Below are 25,204 nucleotides of genomic sequence, written 5' to 3'. Positions count from 1 at the left end.
ACCATACATTCCACTAGTAAAACATGTCGCTCATTCAGCCTCAACTGATAAACAAGGATCATGAGCAAAATAATCTATAGTTTGAATTTATCAGCACAAAAACACATAAAGAGGCAACTCTTTACAACTCTGTGTCTATAGCTTAGAAGATAGCCAGTGTTGTAAATGTTATACCCTATCAAAAGTGTTTTTTCAGTGACATCTGCAGTCAAAGTCATGCTGCCCTGACAGAAAGGCAAAACAGAGATAAAAAGCAGTTAGGTTCCATATGTTTGAGGAAAGGCCTTGCCTTAGCAAGAAAGAGAGGGAGGGAACGAGAGAGGGAAACACGTTGCAGGCAGATAACAGAAGCTCTGACGCCAACAGAGAGAGAGAGAGAGACAGAGAGAGACAGAGAGAGACAGACAGAGAGACAGAGAGAGAGAGAGATAGGAAACACCTTTCATCTGACCCCGATCTCTCGTTCTTCTCTTCCAGTCGCCACGTCTACAGGTGTCTCCTCACACACACCTACAACCCAGCATGCGTATAATGAACCTTATGTAACACCCACATACAGGTGCTATCTTTCTTTTTTAAGACATAGACAATCATCCTAATTCATCTTTTCTTTATTCGCTCTGCTCTTCTGGTGTTTTTTCCTGCCTTTACAACTAATGCTGCTTGAATCATGTCCAGGATAATCACTGTATTCGGTATAGCGTGTAAAGCAGCCCATTGAAATGGAATATATCCATTTTGCTGTCAAATCGCAAATTCTAAGCATCTTCTAATGTTGAATGTGACGATGAGTTCCCATTTTGTTAGCAGTGATGTTGTATTGGATTGCATTATATATGATTCTTTTTTATTAGCTAAGAACTGATGTATTAGATAAATACTTTTGTGAAGTTCTTTTTTTCCTGTCAATTTAAAAATTAATATCCTGTATGAGGGATTTTCAGGTTATTTTCCGCCACCTGCATGAACTGCAGCTGTAGCATACCTTGGTAGAGGCTTGCTTGATTGAAACAACTGTGGTAGTGTGTGTGCTGGTGTAAGTATTGGGTTATCAGAAGAGGAAAAAAGAATGCATCAACACATTGTGATGTAAACAATTCAAAATGATACTTAATGACATATTTACCATTGATTCCTGATTGATCTGACAGTATAGTGGTAGTCCTCATTATACGATCGGTAAAGCAGGCCCAAAAGCCGACAATACAACTTATAATGAGGAGTTGCAAGAATTTTTTTTCAGATTTAAACATGCTACATTTTTTTCATCATATTTTGGGGTTTTGTTTGTGTGCTTTGAAATGTTGCCACAGAAAGTTAAATGTATTCTGTTATAATAATAATAATAAATTGCTTTTGATGTAATCAGGTCTCTATTTGCCAGAGATTATTCTGTGTCCTCGTTAGTTTCCACAATATGGCCAGTCCTCTCTGAATAATCAATATTTTGCTGCATTGACAGAGAGCTAATGGACAAATGATCAATTAATGAGGCAACACTCTGCGGATAGAGAGGGAACATGGATCGTTTTTAATACATATGGAGGTCTAATGGAGTGCTGAGCCAGATTGCAGCATATTTTATGACCTCAGGCCTTTTAGTGCTGATAGCTTGTGTTGTTTTCCCATTTCTGCATGTCCATGGACAGACCGTGCTGTGCACTAATGGTCATGAACCACAGTTCACTCCGCTGCAAAAATCTGTTTTCAAATCTTCTCAATTAAATGTATCCACCAAAGTTACCTCAGCCTGAGTAATGTCCCAAATGCTGACTGCAATATAATCAGTAAAAAAAGAAAAAAGCAATAGTGATAGAAACTGCACAATCCTATCCAAATACCACCCTCGTGTGTCACACTCAACCTCTATGCTTCACAACCACATTATAACACTTTTCACAACAAGACACAAAAACACTCTGGAGACCCTAACATCATCTGTCAGGCAGCTGTGAGTAAACGTCTGCACCTGGCCAAGACATACTCAGATGAGAGCCAGGCCAGCAGAGTATGTGAGGGGACCAAGAAGGAGGAGGAGGAAGGAGTGGGTCGGCTCACATAGCCAGGCCAAAATGTGCTGCTTGCTGGGCCTGACACTCTAAGCAGGAATGCTTTCAAATAGTCAAAAGGGATAGAAAGAAAGATGGGAGGGGGAGAGAGAGGGAGGGAGGGATGGAGGAGAACAGGAATGAGAGAGAAGGGGACATGTGCCTCACTCTTCTGGTTCTAATTTATTTAGTATGAGCTCACTGTGAGACCAGAAAAACAACCAAACGAGAGGAATTAAAAAGAAAAACCTTTGGAGAGAGTGATTCAAAGGCAAAAAAAAGGGCCGATAGTTGTTAAAGCTGGGGTTGAGAGTTTGCGAGAAAACAGCCGTTGGGATTCCAACGGCTGTTTTCCCAACGCTCTACCTGCTGTATAGCCTGGCTCCGCCCGCCCGCCTACTTCCGGCCAAATTTAATTTTCCCTTCAGTAGTCAGTCTGGGTGTACAGTGCATTTCCCAGTTTTCTCCGGAGAATCTACAATCGTCCAATCAGCGAACAGAGCGAGTGGCTGAGAACGATGACGTCGAAGTCGCGCTCCAGTTTCAGTTGAATGCTGCGTTCCTTTATACTCGGAAGAAGGAGATTTCCGACTTGGTAGTTCCGAGTTCCGACCTGTCTGTGTTCCAGTGCATCTGCTCGTGAAAGTATGGACGCCTAAAACCTTTCTCGTCCAAATAACTAAACGTTAGGCTCTAACAAGTTACTGTTGCCAGGTACCGGTAGATTCATAGACTACACTATGTAGTGAAGTCGGAAATTTCTGAGTTCCCTGTACACCTGGAACGCACCGTCAAAAGCCGGCTCATGACACACGTGACGACCAAACGTGATGCGATTGGTTGGCTAGTCCAGAGTGGCACTGGGCAGATCCAAAAGTTTTAAACTTCGACTCCAAGTGAGTGAACGTTTGCCAATTACAGCACTTCCAGACCTTCTGTACAAATGAAATGAAGTACGATGGTCTGGTTGGACCAGGCTACCTGCTGTAGTTCCTCCCTCCGAACGACAGCTATGTGCGTTCATGTGAATTCAGTTACATTGACAGGAGACAAACACCATGTCCGATTCCGAGGTGATTAAACATTAGTAATGATAACTACAAACGTACATATTGAGCATCTTCATTTTAATCACAGACATACCATGTATGTTAGCTTAAAATCATTGTAAGTGTGCTGGTAGGCCTAAGAAAAGTAGCTGTAACAGCCAGGCAAGATAGCAAACTAATTGTAACTGTAACAGAGCGGAGAGGTGTGTATCTCCTGCTCTGACCGTAGCTGGGAGGGGCTGCTGCGCGAGGACCGGGCCGTCTGTCAGTGCTCTGTGACGGGGTAGGGGCCGGGAGGCTCCCGCTGCTCGTTGAGAAGAGGTGATACATGCTTTGGCGAAAAAAGTCACCAATAACACCAGAAAAAAAGCTAGATTTGTCGCTAGGGGCAGAGGAAGGGGACGAGGTCGCGGTCGGAGAGGTCTTGACGTGATAGGGCAAGAGGACATGGACCGTGTGGAAACACTGCGACTTTACTCTGGTTTTATTTCGAGCTCTCTCCGTCTCCCTTTTAGCAGTTAACTTCTCAATATTCGTCTTTCCTCGTTTTGTTGGTATCCAGGGAATGGTAAATTGAGGGTTCTACTCGCTGTCCACCGTAGTAGTGCCAAACAGTAGTGTCAGACTGCTAGGGTCGTGAACGCTCACGCAACTGACGCATTAACGTCGTTGCCAAGGTCCCACAGCCAATAAGAACGGAGAATCTGACCTCGCTCTGATTGGTCAAAATTAACATGAGCGGTGGCAATTTTTGGGGGGCAGCACACAGAGGAGCAAAGTGATGAAAAAATATTTTCAGACCACTTTACCTACATATGTCTATTATGACAGTTTTGCCAAATATTACAGTGAAAAAATTATCAACTCTAGCTTTAATCGCTGACATGCTTTGTGGCTGTATATCTCCTCAGCTGGTGATCAATATGGAATCAAATTAAAATCTAGGTTAAAATGCACGGCCAGGAGGCGAATAAATTGATAAATGGGATTGAGGGCAGTACACCGGGGGTGAGAGAAAAGTGGAGAGATGGAGCCAAGAGAGATGCAGCAAGACTTTCTCCACAGAGAACAACAGATGGAGGCCATTAGGGCTGGTTCTGGAATGCCAGGGTCAGAGATCTGGGTCTGCTGGGACCCGCTCTGTACACACCACCCCACCTCAACCAGCAGAATACCCTCAACTGCACATTACAGACTAATTCACATTCACATACACATCAAAACCACACTGGGATGCAAACAAACCAAACCCACGGCCACAGAGACCAACAGACAACCAACTAAACCGCCAAATGAGCCACCAGAACCTGGGGGGGATAACCAGTCAAATAAACCATGCATCAGCGACATGCATTGGGGCAAACAGCCACTAGCACAGACCTAAATGAACTCATGCGTGGATGCTCCTGTCGGATAACCAGCCTTTTCATAGATCATAGATCAGTAGCCTTAAGCCATATCCAAGCCATGGCAGTGAATGGCCATCTGCTTCATCCCACCCAATGCTGTTTGGCTGGACAGACGTGGTTCTCCATTGCCCTTTGATAGAGCTGGAGGGCAGACAATTAGTGACCTGTCAACACAGGTCCATCTGGCCTGAGGTTTAGGATTGGGCAGAGCCTGGGCTGCAGCCTGCAGTGTTTGTTACAGCACCCTTAAGGGGTGGTCCACCCTTGCTGGGCTCCTCACTGGCTCGCATGTGTCTGTGTTTCCCAAATACATTTTAAGCTGCTTGTTTACCGTTCTATTCATCCTTGCAAAACATAATAAACTAGTGAACTGAACTGTGAAGTGTCATAATTTCAAACTTTGCAAGCATGATAATCCCTGGTAAGGACATTACAGTGTAAAGTGCGACAGCCTGACAAACCAGCAGTATGCAGTTGGGCAGATGTGTGGACTACAATCATTTGTGCTATATTGACTTTACCTGCACAAAGATATGTCTCCATAAGCTTACAATGATCTGTTCTTTCTTTATCTAATCAGTATCCAGTTTGAGTATAGGGCATTCTGAGGGCACAGCCAAGTCCTTCAACTGATTTAAAAAATGTTTTGTTTGACAGGGAAGTCTGGGAAGAGACTGTATGCACCATCACAGACACACGCACACACACACACACACACACACACACACACACACACACACACACACACACACACACACACACACACACACACACACACACACACACACACAGTTATGCTGAATTGCATGTAACACTAAACAGGAGTCATTCTCATGAAGGCTGTGATTATGATTTGCAACCATACTGACACAAACCCAATTAAACTGTGTATACTGTATGTGTGTGTGTGTGTGTGGGGGGGGGGGGGTTCAGAAGGTCACACACACACACACACACACACACACACACACACACACACACACACACACACACACACACACACACACACACACACACACACATTTATCTTCCAGGATTGTTCCGGGGGACTAATCTGTTTTGTCTATGGCAGCACAAAGAGACTCATCAGGGAAGAACAAAGCGGGACAGAGGGAGTGCATCAGGCCCCCTCCCCTCCCTCCACATTCAGGTTAAATCAGGTGTTCATATCAAAATCATGCGATCCAGGCCTACAAGTTATCATATTTTAAAGACATATGGTGAACGTATCCACCTCATATACAGTGGCAAAAAACCAGGGCATCCCAAAAAGGTGATAGGGAGCTTATGAGACAGCTTGCTCACGGGCAATGAATACATTTATTTAAGATTTTGATTCACAAAATCATCAAATTCACAAAAAGCCGAACAAAGTATGTGTTGACTAAAATGCAACGTTCCTTGTGAGTAAGGTATGTTCCAACTGTCTTTATGTTGCTTGACATTCCATCAGCTCATACCAGGGGACCTCTAGCTTTCCCCCTCAAATGTTACTGTTACCGCTTGGCCAGTAGAGACATGCTTCCCACAGCTGCTTCTGTCCTCTCCACACTTCACTGACCCTCTTCCTGGAGCCTGGCTCTGGAGTTCAGGGCATGAGTGGGGAAAGGTCTGAAGTGGCCTGTCTGATTCAGCAGGAACATAAAGGAACCGCCACTCTATGTATGTACTGTACACTGGCAAACTTTGAAGGAGTTTTTTTGTTATTTTTTTGTGGTGTGAAGGTAAGGGTGTGCGCAGCGAGGTGATGGCTGAGGCAACTTCAGAGTGGAGCTGATGAGAGGATGAAGGGAGGCAAGGTTCCATGTTCCTGCAGGTGAGATTTGACAAAATGATAAAATGATGCCAGTGATGGGTAACCAGGCCACGGCGCCAAGAGGGCTGTCTGTCTCCTTTGGGGGGGAGGGGGGCAGACAACATAAGTTGTTGAGTCATTAGTTCTGACAGATGGGCTGCGGGTTGATGTAGCATTCAGCTTTTAGGTAGATGCTTTGATGGTACACCTCTCTAAAGCCATTCTGGCTAATGAGCGCTGAGGATTAGAGTACCACACGTATCTTGATTGACTCATTACAGCTAATACCTATGGACCACCCTGGGCCCTGATGGAACCGTCATCCAGGAGAAGATTGCAGCTGCCTCATTAAAAGAAGATTTGAAGCTATTTGCTTTCTGAAATGTCCCTATCCTTCTCCTGGCTACTTCCTCACAAGGACATGACCAGACAGCTGTGGTTAAGACCCCTGAGGGACCCCTGGGTCTGACCCCAGACCTCTACTGTAGATACTCAACCCCTTCTCTCTTTCCTCTCCCTCTTCAGGGCGTTTCACTCATCCAAGCACTCACTTGCCCCTCAGCCTTTAGACAACGGAGACATTTTTAAAGCCTGAGCTGGCTCCGGTACGCTAATGTGTGCAGGAAGACATAGTGAGAGGAAATGTTCCCATGTAGTCTGTCTAAGGAAGGGACTGCAGATCATAGATTCCCCAACCACTGCAGCACCGTCAAACAGCATGGAGATGCATTCATACACTAACGAGGGACAGTAAACAAGATCACTTCTTCTTCCACTGGCTAATGATTTGACTGAGTCGTTTTTAATAGCTCTTCATCTGTCAGCCGCAGAGGAACCAGTGTGTTCCTTACTTTGGATTTTCTTTGATCAGGGACTAAACTGCGCAGCAAAACAGGGCCGGCAAATTTGTCAACAAACAACACGCACATGGCTGCTGTTGTAGTAGGGTGTACGCATTAGCAGCCACAACGATGACGCATACCTAAAAAACACCCACACCCAAATTTTTTATCCTAAACACACACGCGCGCACACACACACACACCCACACACACCCACACACACACACACCCACACGCACACACACACACACACACACACTCATGAATACACACACAAGAGACAATCTAATATTACTGGCCCTATGCACGTTGACATGCTGAGACGTGTTGAACTATTGCTGGCTCACTCGGCAGCTTTCTCTGCCAAAAGAATAGAACTAGGAATCCTCTAGCATAAGCCCCGCTATCCGCCCAAAACACACACGTAAAACACACACACTTACACACCTCACTACATGGCTGGAACACCTTTAGTCCCAAAATAGAGTTTGTCTGAAGAAAATAAGGGAAAAAAGAGCAGGGGACAAAAGCAGAGATACGCTGGTAAAAAGGGAGCCCTCTTAGAATTCAGATGAGTGTTTAGATAGCAGTCCTCTGGTCCTGGCATGCTGCTTCACGTCTACAAGAAAAACTAAAACTCACACACAACACTGATCGTCTGATTCCAGCTTTCGATTTCCATATAATCAAGAACTAGTCCTGTTTTTACAATACTTGTAGTTTATCAACAGTGTGTACATCATATTTCTCTTTTAATATCAAGTATGTGAAACTATGAAAATTATTTCAGAATTCCTCCACAAGAAAAGTCAAGTCTGGGGGGGGGGGGGGAATAGCAAGGTTCTTCTAAACTTCACAAGCTAATAGTAGGCTTTCAATTGCCACTTCCAATCCTTTCCCTATGTCAGTTTAGAGTGTCAATAACGGGCTTTATTGGGGTAATGACAGAGTGGGGATTACCTGTGCAGAAGGGAAACAGCTGAACAGACTGGGGGGGCCTGTCCCTGCCTGTTAGGAAGATATGACAAACAGCCAGCAGCTTCTGACCTCTGCTCCACTGGAGATGCAGCCACAGGGCACACATTCTGTCCGCTTAAAATCCCAACAGTCCCAACAGCAATGCGTGCAAACACGTACACACACACACACACACACACACACACACACACACACACACACACACACACACACACACACACACACACACACACACACACACACACACACACACACACACACACACACACACACACACACACCAGAAAACACTTTCTTAAACACATTCTCATTGACACTGAGCTGAACCAGAACAACCCAGCTATGTGAAGCATCCCTCATGTACATGTCATAGCACTACAATAACAACAACTGCATTATTACTCAATATCATCAATGTTAGACAAGCCTGGGTTGAGTCATCTTTGTGACCACATTAAATGTGAAGTAAATACATACTAAAAGACAAATGAGCTGAGACTAAATATCTCAGATCATTGTGAAATCACTCTTTAGCTGATAACATAATGAGGTTGGGATGCTTGGGGGGTAAAATTCCACAGTTACATAGTGAATGAGCCCCTTTACAGGATGAATAGGGCCGACGGGTCAACTGTCTGAGGCAATCTGAGGATGGCATTTTTTAAGGGGAAATTGGGTTAGTCAGAGATAAGAGGGTCTGGCTAAATGAATGGCCCAATTCATTTCCACCAAGTGATGGCATTCACTGCAAAAAGCCCACAAATGAGTCAAGGTCAGACCTCTGCTGATATCTGACATGATGGTTAACAGGGCAAAGACAGGATGCAGACAGCCAGGAATCTGCAACTCATTTAATAGCAGGTGTGTGTGTGTGTGTGTGGGGGGGGGGTGTAACAGGGCATTATATTGTACAATATGATTCAATATTAAGTTCATTTCATGCATTAAACAATTCACCACATGCTGTTTGACAGGAGAGACCAAGTAAAACAAACTAAAACGAGTTTAAAAAAAATCAACTCAAGCTCATCCAAACCCTTTTACTATAACGTTGGAAATCCTTCAATCATAGTGGAAACGTATCAGTGGATCAAATCAATAAAGGACTTGTTGGATGTTGCATTCTCGGTTAGAAGGTGAACTCCATTCACTTTACATAAGTAGATTTCAAGACCAACTGTAAATCGTCTCAGCTGTGTGCAGCTTGAGGCTCTGTGACTCATGCTCATGTTGCTCTAGTCAGAGGGGGACCAGGGCACACATTGGAGAAAGCAAACGCGGCGAGTGCGTGTCTTAGGAGGAGAACTGAGAGAGACCATTTCCTCCATTGTGTTGACTGATGCTTGGTCACTAGCCACTTCCTAAACACTGTAAAAAGTGTGCAGAATGAACAGCTAATACCATACCTGCAGGGTGTTAAGAATAACAAGGTATTGAACATAACTACCTCGTGCTGTTGTTTTGTCTGTCGGGCTACTTCCTATACTTTAACTGCCACGAGGCTGAGACCTGTCAGTCTGCCTTGACAGGTTCAGCCTCTCTCGTCATTGCTTCTGGTCCAATAGCCACTCACTCACTCACACAACACTGGATGCTGCCTTCACTATCATAGTCATGTGAGGTGACCAAATGATGCTTCTAAAAGCACTAGATATCCCAGTCCAAGACAGCAGGTACCACAGTGAAACTGGGTACCTCCAGCAGGATTTCACTGGATTTAGGATAATTCCTTATAGTAGAATGGGCCGGGAAGTAATCATACTTAAATCCTGTAGGCCCTATAAGTATTACCATTGTGTTAGACATTTAGTCCACACCAAAACAATGGAGAGATATTGTTCTTTTTCCTCCCATACATTTCTCTGACAGCTTCAGTAACTAAATTATTGACAGATTAATGTTTATGCAAATTATAAAATATAACTTCTAATCTAGCATTTATGAACCTGTGTTTGATGTAATATGTTCATATATTGGATGTTGGTCTTGCTATAGGTGTTCAGTAGGTATAGGCCTATTATGAATGGATTTGGAAAGTTAAATCTCGTTATTTATTAACCATATAACTAAGAGGACAGAATGAGAGAATGTGTAATAACTGTGCATATTAGGTCTGAAATGACACAGCTGTGGTGGTCGTCACAAACCTCATGTCAATAATGCTGATCTTAGGTTTTATCACTGCTGGTTACACATAATTAGCAAAACGTCTCAACAAATGATTGATGGATTAGGCCTACTATCATCACACTTAGCTCCCTCTTTCTATAGAATATATTAGCCTATTCATTTCTATTTCATTTAAGATGAACACATTTCGTCATTGGCCCCCTTCTTGTTGTCCACATGTTTTTACTGATGTTTCTAAATCTCCTTGTAAAAACTGCTGGTTAGTTTAATTGAAAGATAAGCCAGCAGCCTTCCAGATCAGCTCTGTTAATTATCTGTGGCTGACATTCAGTAATCCTGCAGTAGCCAGAACATAGGCCTAGTCATTTACTGCAGGAGAACAGCATGTTTTATCCCGATTCCCACGTTCTTCTCCGGGGGCTTTGGGGGGGGGGGGGGTTACCATGGGAACAGATGAATTCCCGGGACAACTCTGCTCTTACCCCCACCCCCCCCCCCCCCCCCCTCCCCTCTCTCCTGCCCTCCTTGCGATCTGAAAGTTTTCTCTGTGTTTCAACAGTTTCCATTAGACTTCTGGAAAAATGCTTTGCTGCTTCGTTAACTTTAACAAACCCCGAATCCAGAGGGTTTTCTCCCTCCCGACAAACTACTTCGTTTAACCTCCTTGTAACCCCTAACAAGTCAACAGGTCTGTGACCTAGTCCGCAAAGCTGCTGTTGACATGTGGGCGCAATCAAAAGACAAGGTGGCAGCAATGTGTCCTTTAGCCTATAGAAATTAAAAAGTTAGCCTAATGATTGTAGGAATAGGAAGAAAGTTAATTTAAAAAGAGTTTGCTTAAAAGGTCAAAACCACCAATTTCAAATCTTACCAACACAGAGGCATATTAAATCCAAACAGACAAGAATCTTTCTCTTGGTGCAAAACGAGCTTTCTTCCTGGGGTTGGGCGAGGAAATGCTTCCCAGCGCCGTTCTCCTTCCCTTCCCCGGCTCCTTCACTGTCAGCTAGCCGCAGCTGCAGCTCCGCGTCCCGGGGCAACGTGCTGCTGTTGCTGCCGGTGGAATTGAACTTTTGCATGTTTTGAGTTTATGACAACTTGTAGCTGATTCTGTTTCGTCCAATAGCAAAGCTGGCGAATGGTGTCAATTAATTCCTAAACGTTTCAGTCCCTCCGTCTTCGGTGCGACAAATCCATGTCAGCCAAAGTTTGACAGCAGCAGCGGACCCTATGTCAGCCTGCTGAGTTAGGTTACTTTACACGTTTGTCATAAACAGACAAAAAAACTGCAAAGAAAAAAGAAAAGACGAAAGCTAGCCTAATTGGAAAGGGGAGGAAACGCAAATATCCAAGTAAACTCTCGTGTTCTTCTCTCTCTCTCTCTCTCTCTCTCTCTCTCTCTCTCTCTCTCTCTCTCTCTCTCTCTCTCTCTCTCTCTCTCTCTCTCTCTCTCTCTGCGCTCAAAACGTCCCGAACAGAGCAGCGTTTACATTCAGGTTATGTCAAACAAACATGATGGAAAACAGAACCTATGGTTCAAAAACCTTCAAAATAAAACGATTTCCTCACGAATAGTAGCCTCGCAGTTGGACGAGTCACTGTCAAACATTCGTTTTGTTTGAAAAGCCGTGTCATTTCCGGTGGTACGCAGTGTGACTTGACGCAGCTTCAGTCGTTGAAAGCTCCGCGGCAAAAAACAAACCGGATCAATGTGTAACGCCGAGGCTGGCACTCACAACATGTTATGTTCGATCCACCTGACCTGACAGCTGTTTACTGACCAGTTTCCTTCACTGAAATGTCTCCTGACCCATTACACTGTCCCGCCCACGTCCCACAAACAACTAGGCCTACTGCCGACCTAAGAACAATTTGTTTGTCCTTACCACACACCATTCAGAAAACAAATTCAATAGGCTATCCGATTCCTTATAATAGCCTAATGATAATGTACCAAATATGGAAATGGTGTTTTAATTATGGCTTAGCTCGACTGAAAATCATATGTTTGATTGCATTTAACTTAATTTGAACCATCTGTGCCTTTATAGCCTATTTGCCAGACTTTTTGACTATTGGACTTTTCTGCAATGTTGACTGCTGCTGCCTGACAGCCTGTGAATAGACATGAACACATGATGTAGGAGGCTTATGGAAAGTTTATGAAATATTTTTTTCCCCCACACATTTTATTAAATGAATCAAATAGCTGCATATGCTCCTTGATTCCTCAGTTATGAACTCCTGGCTGATATCTGTATTGGCTTGAACTGTGTGTTGTAGTAGACTGTGGGTTGGAGTGTTCCTGCCACCTTGTGTAAAGACAGAGGCACAGCTGCTCCATCTCTCGCTCAGTATTTTCTGTTAATACTTTGGATGTTATTGTTTGTTGAACATTAAAGTAATCAGGGAATCAAATACAGATTATTTTCATTCAAGTGAGTCAATTATTCTTAGAAATAGTTTTTCAACGAGCCAAATCAATTCATTCTTTGATCTTTAAAAAGGCAGACGATTGGAAAAAAATACTATTTTAATTTATGACATTTTATAACATTTAGGCTATATCTATGGAAAAGAGAAGGAAAACAAGCAAATACTGATCTTTGAGAAGTTTGAGCATTGTGTTCTAAAATGGGACCTAAATGATTGAATATCAAAATAGTTTATAATAGATAATCTGTCCTTCAACTGATCAATTCATTGACTTTACACTGAGCCTATAATATTCCCATATTTCAACAGCATTACAAAATGCATGCTTTTTGTGAAAATGACACTATCATGTATTTGTTGGTCACTTAAAGGATTACTTCACCCATTTGGAACAGGCATTCTATCATAAAATCGCTATACTAATTTCATGAATGAGGTTTTTCTTCCCTCAGTCTTTCCTCAGTCTTCCCGTGGCCCAGCTGTCCTGCTAATCCTAACCCTACATTTTCCCATGTGTGATGTCAAACATTGTAAAATGTAGGGTTAGATAGTGAGACATTAAAACACTCTTTCTGCCTTTTCTCAGGCTAGGATGAACCAATTTCTAAAATGTTTGCACATTTATACTACATAGGATCTCAGAGTTCAACACACATTCATATTTCCACCGGTGAAGTAGGTCTTTAATATATGGTTATCTTGAACCATTTGATATGTTTGGGTCCTCTTTGATTTTGGCGTAAAACGAATAAATCTGTACTGGTGTTTACACAAACCCCAAAATAAATCTGTACTGGTGTTTACACAAACCCCAAAATAAATCTGTACTGGTGTTTACACAAACCCCAAAATAGGAAAAATAATGTGACAAACCAATAAGAAAATAGGAAGTGAAAAATATCAAAAGGGACCATTACAAATAGCAGGTAATTTCCCATTATGATTTTGTAGACGTGGATGTTCTTTTTTTCTTTCTCCTTTTGCCGTTCTGTGAAACTCAAAATACATATTTTATAGTCATGTCATTTCTGATAGTGCCAGCAGATAGGATGACATCCTGAGTCTCAGCAAGAAGGTCAACTCCATTCACTTGACAAAAGTATAATTCAATACTATCTCTACATCTTCTCAGCTGATACATACATAATGCAAGATTTTCTATCTTGCATTATTTTTCATGTATTCATCAGCACCTTTGTAAACAGGTGTCTTCACCAGAGCTGTATTTATTGTTTTTCTTTTCTCCTTCAATATGAGGTCCCCTTGTCTTTTGCAGTATTGATTTACTTCCACTAGATGGCCATAAATCATCATAGTGGCCAGAAAATCAGAGGAAGTCAATTTGCAGCTGTTTATCAACAGCAGTCATTGAGAAGTGTATGGAAAATGGCTGGAGTCACATTTTGTAAAGCACTCTACAGGATATGTCAAGTTAAGGCCTCTGACATATGGAGTAATACTGTGACATCCCCACCATCACACTCTTTTGTTTCATATACTGACATCTATAACCATCTTGTTGGGGTTGATTCCTTCGGATGATTCTGTTTTCCATCTTTCTTTGGCTTTACATGTCACTGTTTCCACTATTCATGTATGCCATTATCACAGGTTAGCCTGTCCTCAGCCACTCCGATACTGTTGGATCAAAGGTCATTTAGAATGATTGGCAACACTGAGTTTCCTCTTTGCCTCTCAAATGAAACTATGATTCATTCAGGGTTTTGCACTTTGGTTTGGCTTCTGTTTGGAAAGTGTTACATCACCTGAAAACCAAATGCAGATGTACACTACAAAACATTGCTGAAACATTTGCATATCCATCCTGTTTTTCATCACATCCAAGAAACACTACAGAAATATTGGTATGGAAATATCCAGAATTGGAATAAGAGGTAACCTACATAGTCCTCCTTGGAGTTAGACAGCTTAATTTGAGGTGAGAGGACTTTTTGTGTGTTTCACATCAAATTGAACATATTTAGCTCCTCAGTATTTTTCTTCTAGGCTTTTTACACAATGGGTTTATAACATAACACTTGTTACCCTAAAAAAGTGTGAAGGGTAAGCTATAGTTTCGATTGTTGTTAGCAAGCTAATTAGTTGGATGGTTGTGAGCCTTGATGCTAGCAGAAATTCAAGTTGGTCATCACATTTTTTGGGGGTTGGTTATCACATGTTATCCAAAGGCTGCAGCCAGGAAAGAAACCCAATAATGAAATACATTTTCAAGCCGTATCCTCACTGACATTAGCCTGGAAATCCAGACCCTGATATCTTGAACGATAGAGGGTCTGGCCACGATCAATAGTAATTTTCAACTCAAGGGGCGGCTCCTACTCGTGCATTTCAAATGCCACTGCACGCAGTTGGATAGCACTACAACCAATCAGAGCGATGCACAAGGTGACGTAAGCCCCGTTCGTTTAGCGAACAGCTGTTAAACTGTTAAATTAAACGTTTGCCGTTGTCGGTCGGCAAAACAGAACATTCCACTTACTTGCTAATGAAAGATTTGAGTGCCGTCTTCCAAATCGTAAAGGGTCGAGGCCAAAGCAGTCTCAAACTCACACAACATATCCGCAGCCATCTTTGATGTTTACTATCACGGCTTCGACGTCGCATGCACGTCACTGTCGTCATCCGGTTACGTCCTCCCCAGAGTACCATATAAAGGGCTCTGGCGCGCCCATATTAGATAGAACCAATTGAAACGTGAGCCCAGATTTCTGGTCTTCTTGATAAAGCTTCAACGGAGCGTGTCCAGACCAACAGGCGCAGCAAATTTAATTTGCCAGCGCCTAATGGCAGGTCTGGGAATGCCAGGCTACACTGACACCCCAGAGAAGGAAAGAATAGAGCATGAAAAGGCAGCTAGCATGCAAAAGAAAAAAGGGCAACAAAATCAAAACAACCCAGTGCATCCCAAACTAGACTAGCTGCCAAGGCTATTGCACCCCAGTGCACTCCACCCCAGCTGGAGAAGAAAAAACAGTAAGTTATGTAGGCCTATTCGTCAACTTGACAATGCAATTAAACTCTCAAATTTAGTTCTACTCTCTTGCCTTCTTTTTAAGATTATTCCCATTAAGATAACATTTTGACAAACAACCCCATAGTGTGTGACAACCGACCCCTTGATGGGGTTGGCTGTCACAATGTGTAAGGGTGTCTTTGATTATTAATTTCTTCTTTATTACAATAAGTTGGAAACTGAGAGGGATACACATTCCAAGCCAACACCTTAAGCTTCAATGTAATGTAGGAATGACTATTGAAATACTTTTTGGTGATGAGCAATTCACACTAGAGTAAAAAGGGTGCCTACCAACCCCGTTCTCCCCTATATCACAGTGTTCTGCAGTTAAGTGACATGTCTGAGCATGTTCTTTGTTATTGTGTGTGTTGATGACCATTGTCAGTCATAGAGGTAGCTAACTATAGGTATCATTTTGTCTTTCAATCCTCTCTTTGGCCTGATGACACATACCTGAACCAAGTAAACTTTCCCCAGGCAAAGTACAAACAGAGAAAGTGAAACCATTCTCACTGACCTCAACCGGAATGTTCAAGAAGTGCAAATAGTAAACAATATATCATGACATTATGTGTGAGTTCCACTACTCATTTGACTGTGACATTTAGTTTGATGCACTGTCTGCTCTGCTACCTTGCTATGTCGAATGAGAGATGGGATGATGATGATCATGTAAAGGTGCTGAATGTTGATTCACTGTAGAGCATACACATATTAACCACACACACAATACACAGTGTACAATATTGTACCCAACGTGGATTGTACAATGAGATAAATTGCATTTAAAAGGGATGAATGTTTACCCCGTATGGGTGTGATATCCTCCTTTATGTCTCCAATAGGTTCTCAAACGTAAATGCCCGTACATTTTACCCTTGTTTATCTATGTATACTTGTGTTGATTGTATATCTATAATGTTGGTCTCACCAAAATACTTTAGGGGCATAATATGAATTCAGAAGGGAGGAAGCAAAAACAGAAAGACTGACTTTCAATTCCAAAAAGGCCTCAAGTATTTAAGGAACTCAATGATTCATTTTGGAATTAATACACACTTTCCTCTGTCCCAGGTTGTGAATGTTGTTCCTCTCTTTGGTGTGAGTTGTGGTGAGTAGGAGAAAAGGGCCAGTCCCAAGATGAAGATACAATCTGGGCCTGCTGGGTTTGCTTTGCCTTCACTAACTAAATGGGGGAAGTACCATCTGGAATCCTCTGTGTTCTATTGATGATCACGGCACATAGCAGAACACTGTGTCAGACATAGAAAAACCTTCTCATCACATGCACACGCTGAGCTCAGGAAGCTGACACGCACACACACACACACACACACCCTGCTCTGGTGCACAGCAGAGGAAACTCAGGACCTGTACATACAGTCGTCAGCTCTTAACATCTGTCTTCCTGCACTCAGGGCGCTCTGAGCTCTGCCTTCGAACTGACGATGCCTCAGCCTGCCCAGCATTCCCTACTCCATGTCCTCCTGTTGTGGATCACCATTCTTTCCATAATCCAGATTGTCTTCGTCACCCTCTTCTTCACAGGGGGACAGCATGGCCTGGTGAGACCTCTTGAAATATCCTATGATTGAATTTACAAAAAATATGCTAGAGTACCTAATGGTTATTAATGGTGAAATACAAATATGAATTAACATTGTAAAAAACAGTTTTAGCCTAGACCCATCACATTAAGTGTAGAATGAATTTCAGTACTGTTAGGTTAAAAAACATCTGTGCAGTGCATCTGTTCTTTCTTGTGGTTTAGGTAGTAAGACAGCTGGTGAGAAAGACACCTGTCTGTGGTCTGCAGCTGGTTTCGGAGACCCCTGTCATGACTCCTAAACAGTGAAAGTTTTTCTAGAAATGTTCCGACATAAATTTTAGTTTCTGATCAACCTTTAGATTTTACAAAGGAACTAAATAAATACAACCACAATGGAGCATAACTGCTATTTTATATAGAACATTGTTTGGAAAAAAAATCTAGCATTATGGTGAACTACGTTAGATTATTTTACAGGGGAATTATTTTGATAGGCAATGGTTTGCATTACAAAAATGTGATTTAGCGTTTTTGTAAAACGCTAATTCCACTTTTAGAAATATAATTAGAGAGCTTGAATGGGTGTATTACACCTATAGCTGGGCCAACAGGCATTAGCCGGCACCCTTGATGTCAAACCCTTCTTGTAATATTTCTTATGAGGATATTTTGTGCTTGTCTTTCCTTCTCCAGTCTCAGAACAGTAGTGCTGTAGCACCAGAGCAATCCCAGCCAATCAAAAAACTTTTGGTAAGATAACCACAGCTTCAGAGTTTGTGCTTTTCCTGTCGACCTGACTTTGCTGTGTGACATGTTCCCATGTTAAGAATACTCATGTTGTGGTGCCTAAGATGTTTGGCTGGTGTTATTATTTTGGGTTGTGTTTTTGTAATCCCAATATTCTAGACGCTCACATAGCAGACCAGATCTATCTGAGATTACTTTTCTTGTCAGACAGTGTTACCGCTCTCCTCACGCCGTGGAGGAAGCACACTGACGTCAGAGCCACGTTCGGGGAAATGCCACTAAACTAAACTGTTGTACCTTCATTTTCCTTCTAAAGATAGTGCATGATCTATTGTGTTCTAACTTTTAGGATGGTATCGTTCTCAACACTGCATCCAAAAATATAACATATATGAAGGTCATCTGTGTGTCACTGTGGGACTGATGCTGGTACCATTTACTGTTATATTTTTTTAATATTTTGAGATTGATCCATCTCTTCCTCTTTCAGCAGTGCTCCTCAGAGAATGAGCTGTGCCTGGGCGAAGGCAAACTAGTCTCCTTTAAGGCTGTTAAAGGTAAAGCGCTCCCATCTCAAGTATTTCCTTACTCAGGATGTATGATAAAGGTTGTAAAGGAAATAGGTACACAATGAGTCAGGTCACCATTTACAAGATGTTTGAAGTACAGACATCTTGATCAGAGGGAACATGCCATTCGAGAGATTTCCACATGTAATTGCTAATTCGAGGAGGTGATATACATTTCCTATATGGGCAATTGTCTCTTAGAACAAGGTGATGAGACTGCAGTTCTAAGAAACTCATGTGCAGCTAATAACAACTTTTCTGTGCCCAACAGCCAGCAATAAAGTTCACTGGGTGGCAAAGACAGCGTGTGAATGCCTGGTATCAGCAGGAGAGTCTCTGATGATAAAGAAGGATGGATTTTACATCCTAAATCTGCAGGTGACAATGACTTCATGTGAAGATGGAAGCACGGTCCACCTGAGAAATGGACAAAACAAAATCCTCCTGCAGGGTTGGATTAACAACAAGACATGCAGCACAGGCCTCCTAAGCAAGGTAGAAGGGCTGAGTGCTGGAGTCCCCCTGGAGGTCCACATCCACCCACCAACAAGTCATATTATTAATGAAAGTGAATATCTTACCTACCTGGATATCATATACATGTTCAGCCTTTGACCTGTTCCAGGCAATCTGTTCCCCTCTGGGAGCCTGTTAGAAGGGGGTGGAGCATACTGTTGTTCTCTGTGTCACCAAACAGACCTCTCTGTCTTAGCCTTTGGATCACCAGCAAATCACTCAAGTTTCTTCCTGCAGTCAAAGAGATGACTGAGTCACAGAAAACGCACTATATAACTGTCTGTTACCCACAACTTGAAAAACAAATGCACCCTCAGATAGAATTTTCATTGATAGGTCAACATTCTTCATTTTTAGCTTTTTGCCTCTGTCTCCGGCTCTAGAATAGTTGACAAAAAGCCGTTCCTATAACTATGTGTGCATTTTTTATATAGAAATGGGCAGGTTAGCTTAGCTCAAACACTGGTAGTCAAGGGGAGCAGGTCAATAGATAAACTCTACAACATCACTAAATGCTCCTATGTGCTTGTTGGGACTTGTTTATTTATCACGTTATGTTGCGCTCTATGTTTTTACACAGTATGTCATTTTAGAATCAAAAACATACCTGACCATCACAGCCACTTCCTGGTTTTCTTCCAGTATGTATTTCGTTTTTAAAAGACATAACATGTAAAAACATAGAGCGCAACTTAACGTGGTAAAGTCCCAACGTTTAGTGATGTTGTAAAGTTTATCTTTTTTCTTGTTCTCCTTGACTACCACTGTATGAACTAAGCTAACCTGGATGAGAGACCTTTGCCCATTTATAAATCAAAAATGCACGCACAGTTAAAGGAACAATTTCTGTCACCTATTCTTGAGCCGGAGAGTGACGCCAAAAGCTAAAAGTAAAACATTTTTAAACTATTCCTTTAAAGTCCAATTAATTTGTTCAGGAAGGTATATGTACAGCGACTCAGGATTGGTCTAACTTTCACATCATCACTACAAATCTGTTTCTCTGCTGTTGTGCTTTATGGAAGAATGTTATAAGTCAAAAGACGAAATGACAAATTAAGACATTTTAAAACTCAGCTGTGTAGCTCTATAGAAATGATTTTGTAGTTTTTTGGGGGATTTTCCATCCAATATTGCATAGACTAAAAAGCAATGTTTGATTGTTCCTATTCGTCCTTAAATAGCTGTGGTCAAGGAGCTTCTTTATTCAGTGAAGCAGGTTTTCAGAGGGAACTTACTTCATTGTTTACCTTGTTGGAGTTTCTTCAATTGGATGAATTGTGTTATTTCAACAATTCATACATTTTCTGCTGATTTATTTCATAATGTGCTTTTAACTATATGAATGATCTATTTATGTTGCATTTATTTATTTATTGAACTTTCATTTTATGTAGTATAGGTATAGTCTGTCTGTAGCGAAATCCCATAGACAGGTCAGTGAATAACCAATGAATGTATGTCACTTGTGTGAAAGTGTTTGTCATGGTGAGGCATTCGTACATGCATTTAGTGAGTGAGTCACTGGAATGAATGTACAGTGTGTTGTTGATAAATGATTGAAATTGTAGGTAGCTAAACTCGTACAAACTAGACAACACAGTTGTTTAGTGTTAAAGATATTGTAAAAAAAATATATACATATATAGGGGAGAACGGGGTAATGTGAGACACTTTTTACATTTGTTCCCCTCTAAGCGAGCTAAAATTATTTATCAGTCAAATTTACACATTTCCCATTAATTCAGGATGTTTCCTAGAAATGGGCATTAGCAGAATGTATTCATGACAAAGGGTAGTGAAAATATGATTGTTTAAAAAAAGTTGTCTTGTGTAGGCCTGTCACGATAACAAATTCTTCTGTGCGATTACTTGCACCAGAAATTATTGCGATAAGCGATAATATTGCCGTTTTGAGACCATTTTCAACTAATATAATGATAAAGGCATGATAATGCAAGTACACCCTTTAGAAGATCAATCAACTTTTATTTTTAAAGAACACTGGAACTGGACGTCTGGAAGACATTTCAAATGTCCAGAATAAATTAACAAAACAACCAAAAACAATAAATAAAATTGACTCAGTCTATTTGTTTTTTCCCAAGCTGGGAAAACTGCATCGGGTGATTGCGTTTAAGGTGAAGATTCAGTGTATGTTGTATTGGCGCGTTTGGTTGATATTAGAAAATGCTGTGCTCTCAGCAAGCGCATCATAATTGCGCAGGTCTGAGCAAGACGGCTCCTGCTCAAACAAGGCTATTGTTTTTAAACAAATGCGACATGTCGGCTCGCTCAGGTTAGTTGGTTCGCCCCGGCCGTTGGGTATGAAGCCGATGTGCTACCACACGGCTACTATGGGCAGAGATTTGTGTCAGTAGAACTTGAATTCGAATTGATAGAACTTGAATTCGAATTGATCGACTTGAATAGGAATTGATCAACCTGCATTTGAATTATTGATACTTGAATTCGAATGTATACACTTGAATATGAATTATCCATTTGAATTTGAATTAATTGTACTTGAATCTGAATTTTATTTACTTGAATCTGAAACAGTTAATATTCCAAATGACTTTCAAATAAAAATTCAAAATTCAAGTTTTCAAATTCAAGTAGAAAAAAATTCAAGTAGAAAAAATTCAAGTAGAAAAAATTCAAGTAGAAAAAATTCAAGTAGAAAAAATTCAGATTCAAGTAAAAATGTGCACATCCGGTTTCTTTGAGGAAGAGCAATCGAGTGCAGATCTCTGATCCTAGGCTACAGCGTCTGGCCGGTGACCGTTATTTAACGTTCAGGAAATATAAAGTCATACATTAATTTGTTTAATCATCGTCTGTATTTTTGACCTCTTGTTTTATAATCGAAGTATCTTTTAGAACACTAATCACGTTTGAGAAATGAAACTGAAAGTAGTTATAATATCGCCAATATGCTATATCAATGAAAACAGACGGTCAAACAGCGTCCAAATGAGCTAAAATCCTAAATCCAATAAACAGTAACATGGCAAACTTATTTTTAGGCAAGCTCTAATTGATTATTTATTCATTTTTTCAAACGTTTACATGTTTAGAGGCGGAGGATTCCTCCCTCTGTCCGGCTTATCAGACAGCACTCAGCTGTCTGTAAGTTGAACTGGACAAGCAAACGTAAAATCATCAGGAAATGATAAAAACATCCCGATGGAGATTTCTATGCAGTGATTTTTTGATTTTACAGGGTCACGTTGTGGCAGTGACACTCTTTCATCAGTCGGAGCTGCAGCGTAAAGTGAAAACAAACTCAGAGTAGGCCTATATATATAGTCATACTATAGTCAAAGGCGAACATATATGGGCCCTTTACTTGATGCATGCGCGCTCACCGGCCGGCGGGGACACAATTCTTATCAGCGGTAACTTGGCACGATACCGGCACACACCTTGGAGGAGCAGATGCGCAGGTGAACATTGCATCCTGTCAGCGCGTCTCTCTCTCTCTCTCTCTCTCTCTCTCTCTCTCTCTCTCTCTCTCTCTCTCTCTCTCTCTCTCTCTCTCTCTCTCTCTCCTGTGGTAGGGCGCTTAGCAGACGGAGCGAACGTATAGTGACTATGTTGAAGTTATCTACTGCTTTGTGCCATTACCCTGGATTTTTAATGATAACCTAATGCTCATTAGTGCGCGCCTCTCAGCACTCTGACTCTACCGAAGTGCGCATGGGAAGGCGGGGCACAAACGTAATCTTGTCCTGGGCACGGGGAAGAAATGCGACGGGCATAGGCCTATACTGTAGCCTATACAGTATAGCCTATAAACTGTATATATATATTATAGTGTATATTTATGATCTGTCAAGTTGATGTGAGGGAGCAGGAGATGGGAAAGAGGACATAGGCTATGAGACTGTTTACAGAGCAATCGCGGGAGCACAGGGCAAAGTGTAGGGGGGCGGAGAGGGGGTGCAGGCGGTGGTGATCTCTTATCTATTGTAGCCTAAGTGTTTATTAATGACTATATATATAGGCCTACTCTGAGTTTGTTTTCACTTTACGCTGCAGCTCCGACTGATGAAAGAGTGTCACTGCCACAACGTGACCCTGTAAAATCAAAAAATCACTGCATAGAAATCTCCATCGGGATGTTTTTATCATTTCCTGATGATTTTACGTTTGCTTGTCCAGTTCAACTGACAGCTGAGTGCTGTCTGATAAGCCGGACAGAGAGCGTCGGAGGAATCCTCCGCCTCTAAACATGTAAACGTGTGAACAAATGAATAAATAATCAATTAGAGCTTGCCTAAAAATAAGTTTGCCATGTTACTGTTTATTGGATTTAGGATTTTAGCTCATTTGGACGCTGTTTGACCGTCTGTTTTCATTGATATAGCATATTGGCGATATTATAACTACTTTCAGTTTCATTTCTCAAACGTGATTAGTGTTCTAAAAGATACTTCGATTATAAAACAAGAGGTCAAAAATACAGACGATGATTAAACAAATTAATGTATGACTTTATATTTCCTGAACGTTAAATAACGGTCACCGGCCAGACGCTGTAGCCTAGGATCAGAGATCTGCACTCGATTGCTCTTCCTCAAAGAAACCGGATGTGCACATTTTTACTTGAATCTGAATTTTTTCTACTTGAATTTTTTCTACTTGAATTTTTTCTACTTGAATTTTTTCTACTTGAATTTTTTTCTACTTGAATTTGAAAACTTGAATTTTGAATTTTTATTTGAAAGTCATTTGGAATATTAACTGTTTCAGATTCAAGTAAATAAAATTCAGATTCAAGTACAATTAATTCAAATTCAAATGGATAATTCATATTCAAGTGTATACATTCGAATTCAAGTATCAATAATTCAAATGCAGGTTGATCAATTCCTATTCAAGTCGATCAATTCGAATTCAAGTTCTATCAATTCGAATTCAAGTTCTACTGACACAAATCTCTGCCCATAGGCAGCTGTCGCGTTCGGCTTAGACACCAACTTTTTATTCCTCCACATTTTTGTTTTGTTGCTCTCCTCCTCACGGGGCTCTCATGCTGCACTCTGTGTAACGCCAGGGCTCCGCCTCCCACACAGAGACCATGCAAAAAGTGACTGACACGTGACAAGGTGGTTTACTCGTTGTGCCCTCAACTCGGCCTTAAAGGCAGCGCTGCAGGAAAGGCACCATTAAACATCACCGAATGCCCTAACCCTGCGCGCTGCCTTGAAGAATTCAGTTGGGGCAAAAAAAACACCAATCCCGGCGACAGGGCAGATACACCAGAGTAAAAACGTTTGATATCCAGTCAGTGTCTTTGATAGAGAGAGACACGAGGAAAACAAACAAGCAAATTATCGCAGCTGGCAAAAAATTATCGCTCATTTTAATTTATCGCGCAATTAATTGATTTATTGCATATCGCGACAGGCCTAGTCTTGTGTCTCAGTTTACCCCACAGCTGGGGTGAAGTGAGACACAAGACAACTTTTTTTTTAAACAAACCAGAGAAATCAAGGGAGTAAACTGATCCACTTACTTTTTCCACTCTGAAACTACCATAACAACACATGTTGTAACAGTTAGAATCCTAAAAGCTAGCTTGAAAACCAAATATTCCAAAACTAATGTCGGAGTAGTAACAGAATCATGGAGTTTGGTCAATCAAGCAAAAAAAAATCTAAACACTTGAAAGTAACTCTGATCAAATACAACATGTAATTCATATTAATAATTAACATTCAAATGACAGATCAAACCAGTTAGATTAAAACACAGTCTGAGGGTCAGAACACAGGACCCTTAGAGCCAGCTAGTGTCTGGGGGTCAGAGCAAAGAACAATCAGAACTAGCTAGAACAGCCTGGGACTCAGAACACAGGACTAGACCCAGCTGTCTTTTTCCATCTTTTGAGTCTTTGATTAATATTTTTATGCATTTGTTTATTGGGATCATTCATTGAATAAAGACATATTAATTAGAGCATATTGATGTTAAAGGTCACTCTCCTGTCCCCCACATACATACGTGCCAAACTATGCCCTTGCTGACACCCCTTCAACCATCAACCCCTCCAGCCCTCATTGTCTTTTGTCTTATTCAAACTAGTCTCCT

General features: G+C 41.5%; 1 protein-coding gene across 1 annotated transcript in view; it reads right to left on the bottom strand.

The window, feature by feature from the left end:
- Positions 1-11,590, bottom strand: part of ppap2d (phosphatidic acid phosphatase type 2D) — a 17,498-nt gene extending 5,908 nt beyond the window's left edge. The window contains exon 1 of the mRNA XM_080044169.1: positions 11,123-11,590. Within this exon, the coding sequence (XP_079900295.1) occupies positions 11,123-11,330 (208 nt within the window). The 5' untranslated portion in view covers positions 11,331-11,590. The remainder of the gene's footprint in view (positions 1-11,122) is intronic.
- Positions 11,591-25,204: the final 13,614 nt, after the last annotated feature.

The sequence above is a fragment of the Ammodytes marinus genome, assembly GCF_949987685.1.
Source record: "Ammodytes marinus genome assembly, chromosome: 16".
In the NCBI taxonomy this organism is placed as follows: domain Eukaryota; kingdom Metazoa; phylum Chordata; class Actinopteri; order Uranoscopiformes; family Ammodytidae; genus Ammodytes; species Ammodytes marinus.
The sequence above is the reverse complement of the archived record's forward strand: the minus strand, read 5'-3'. Positions and strand labels throughout refer to the sequence as shown.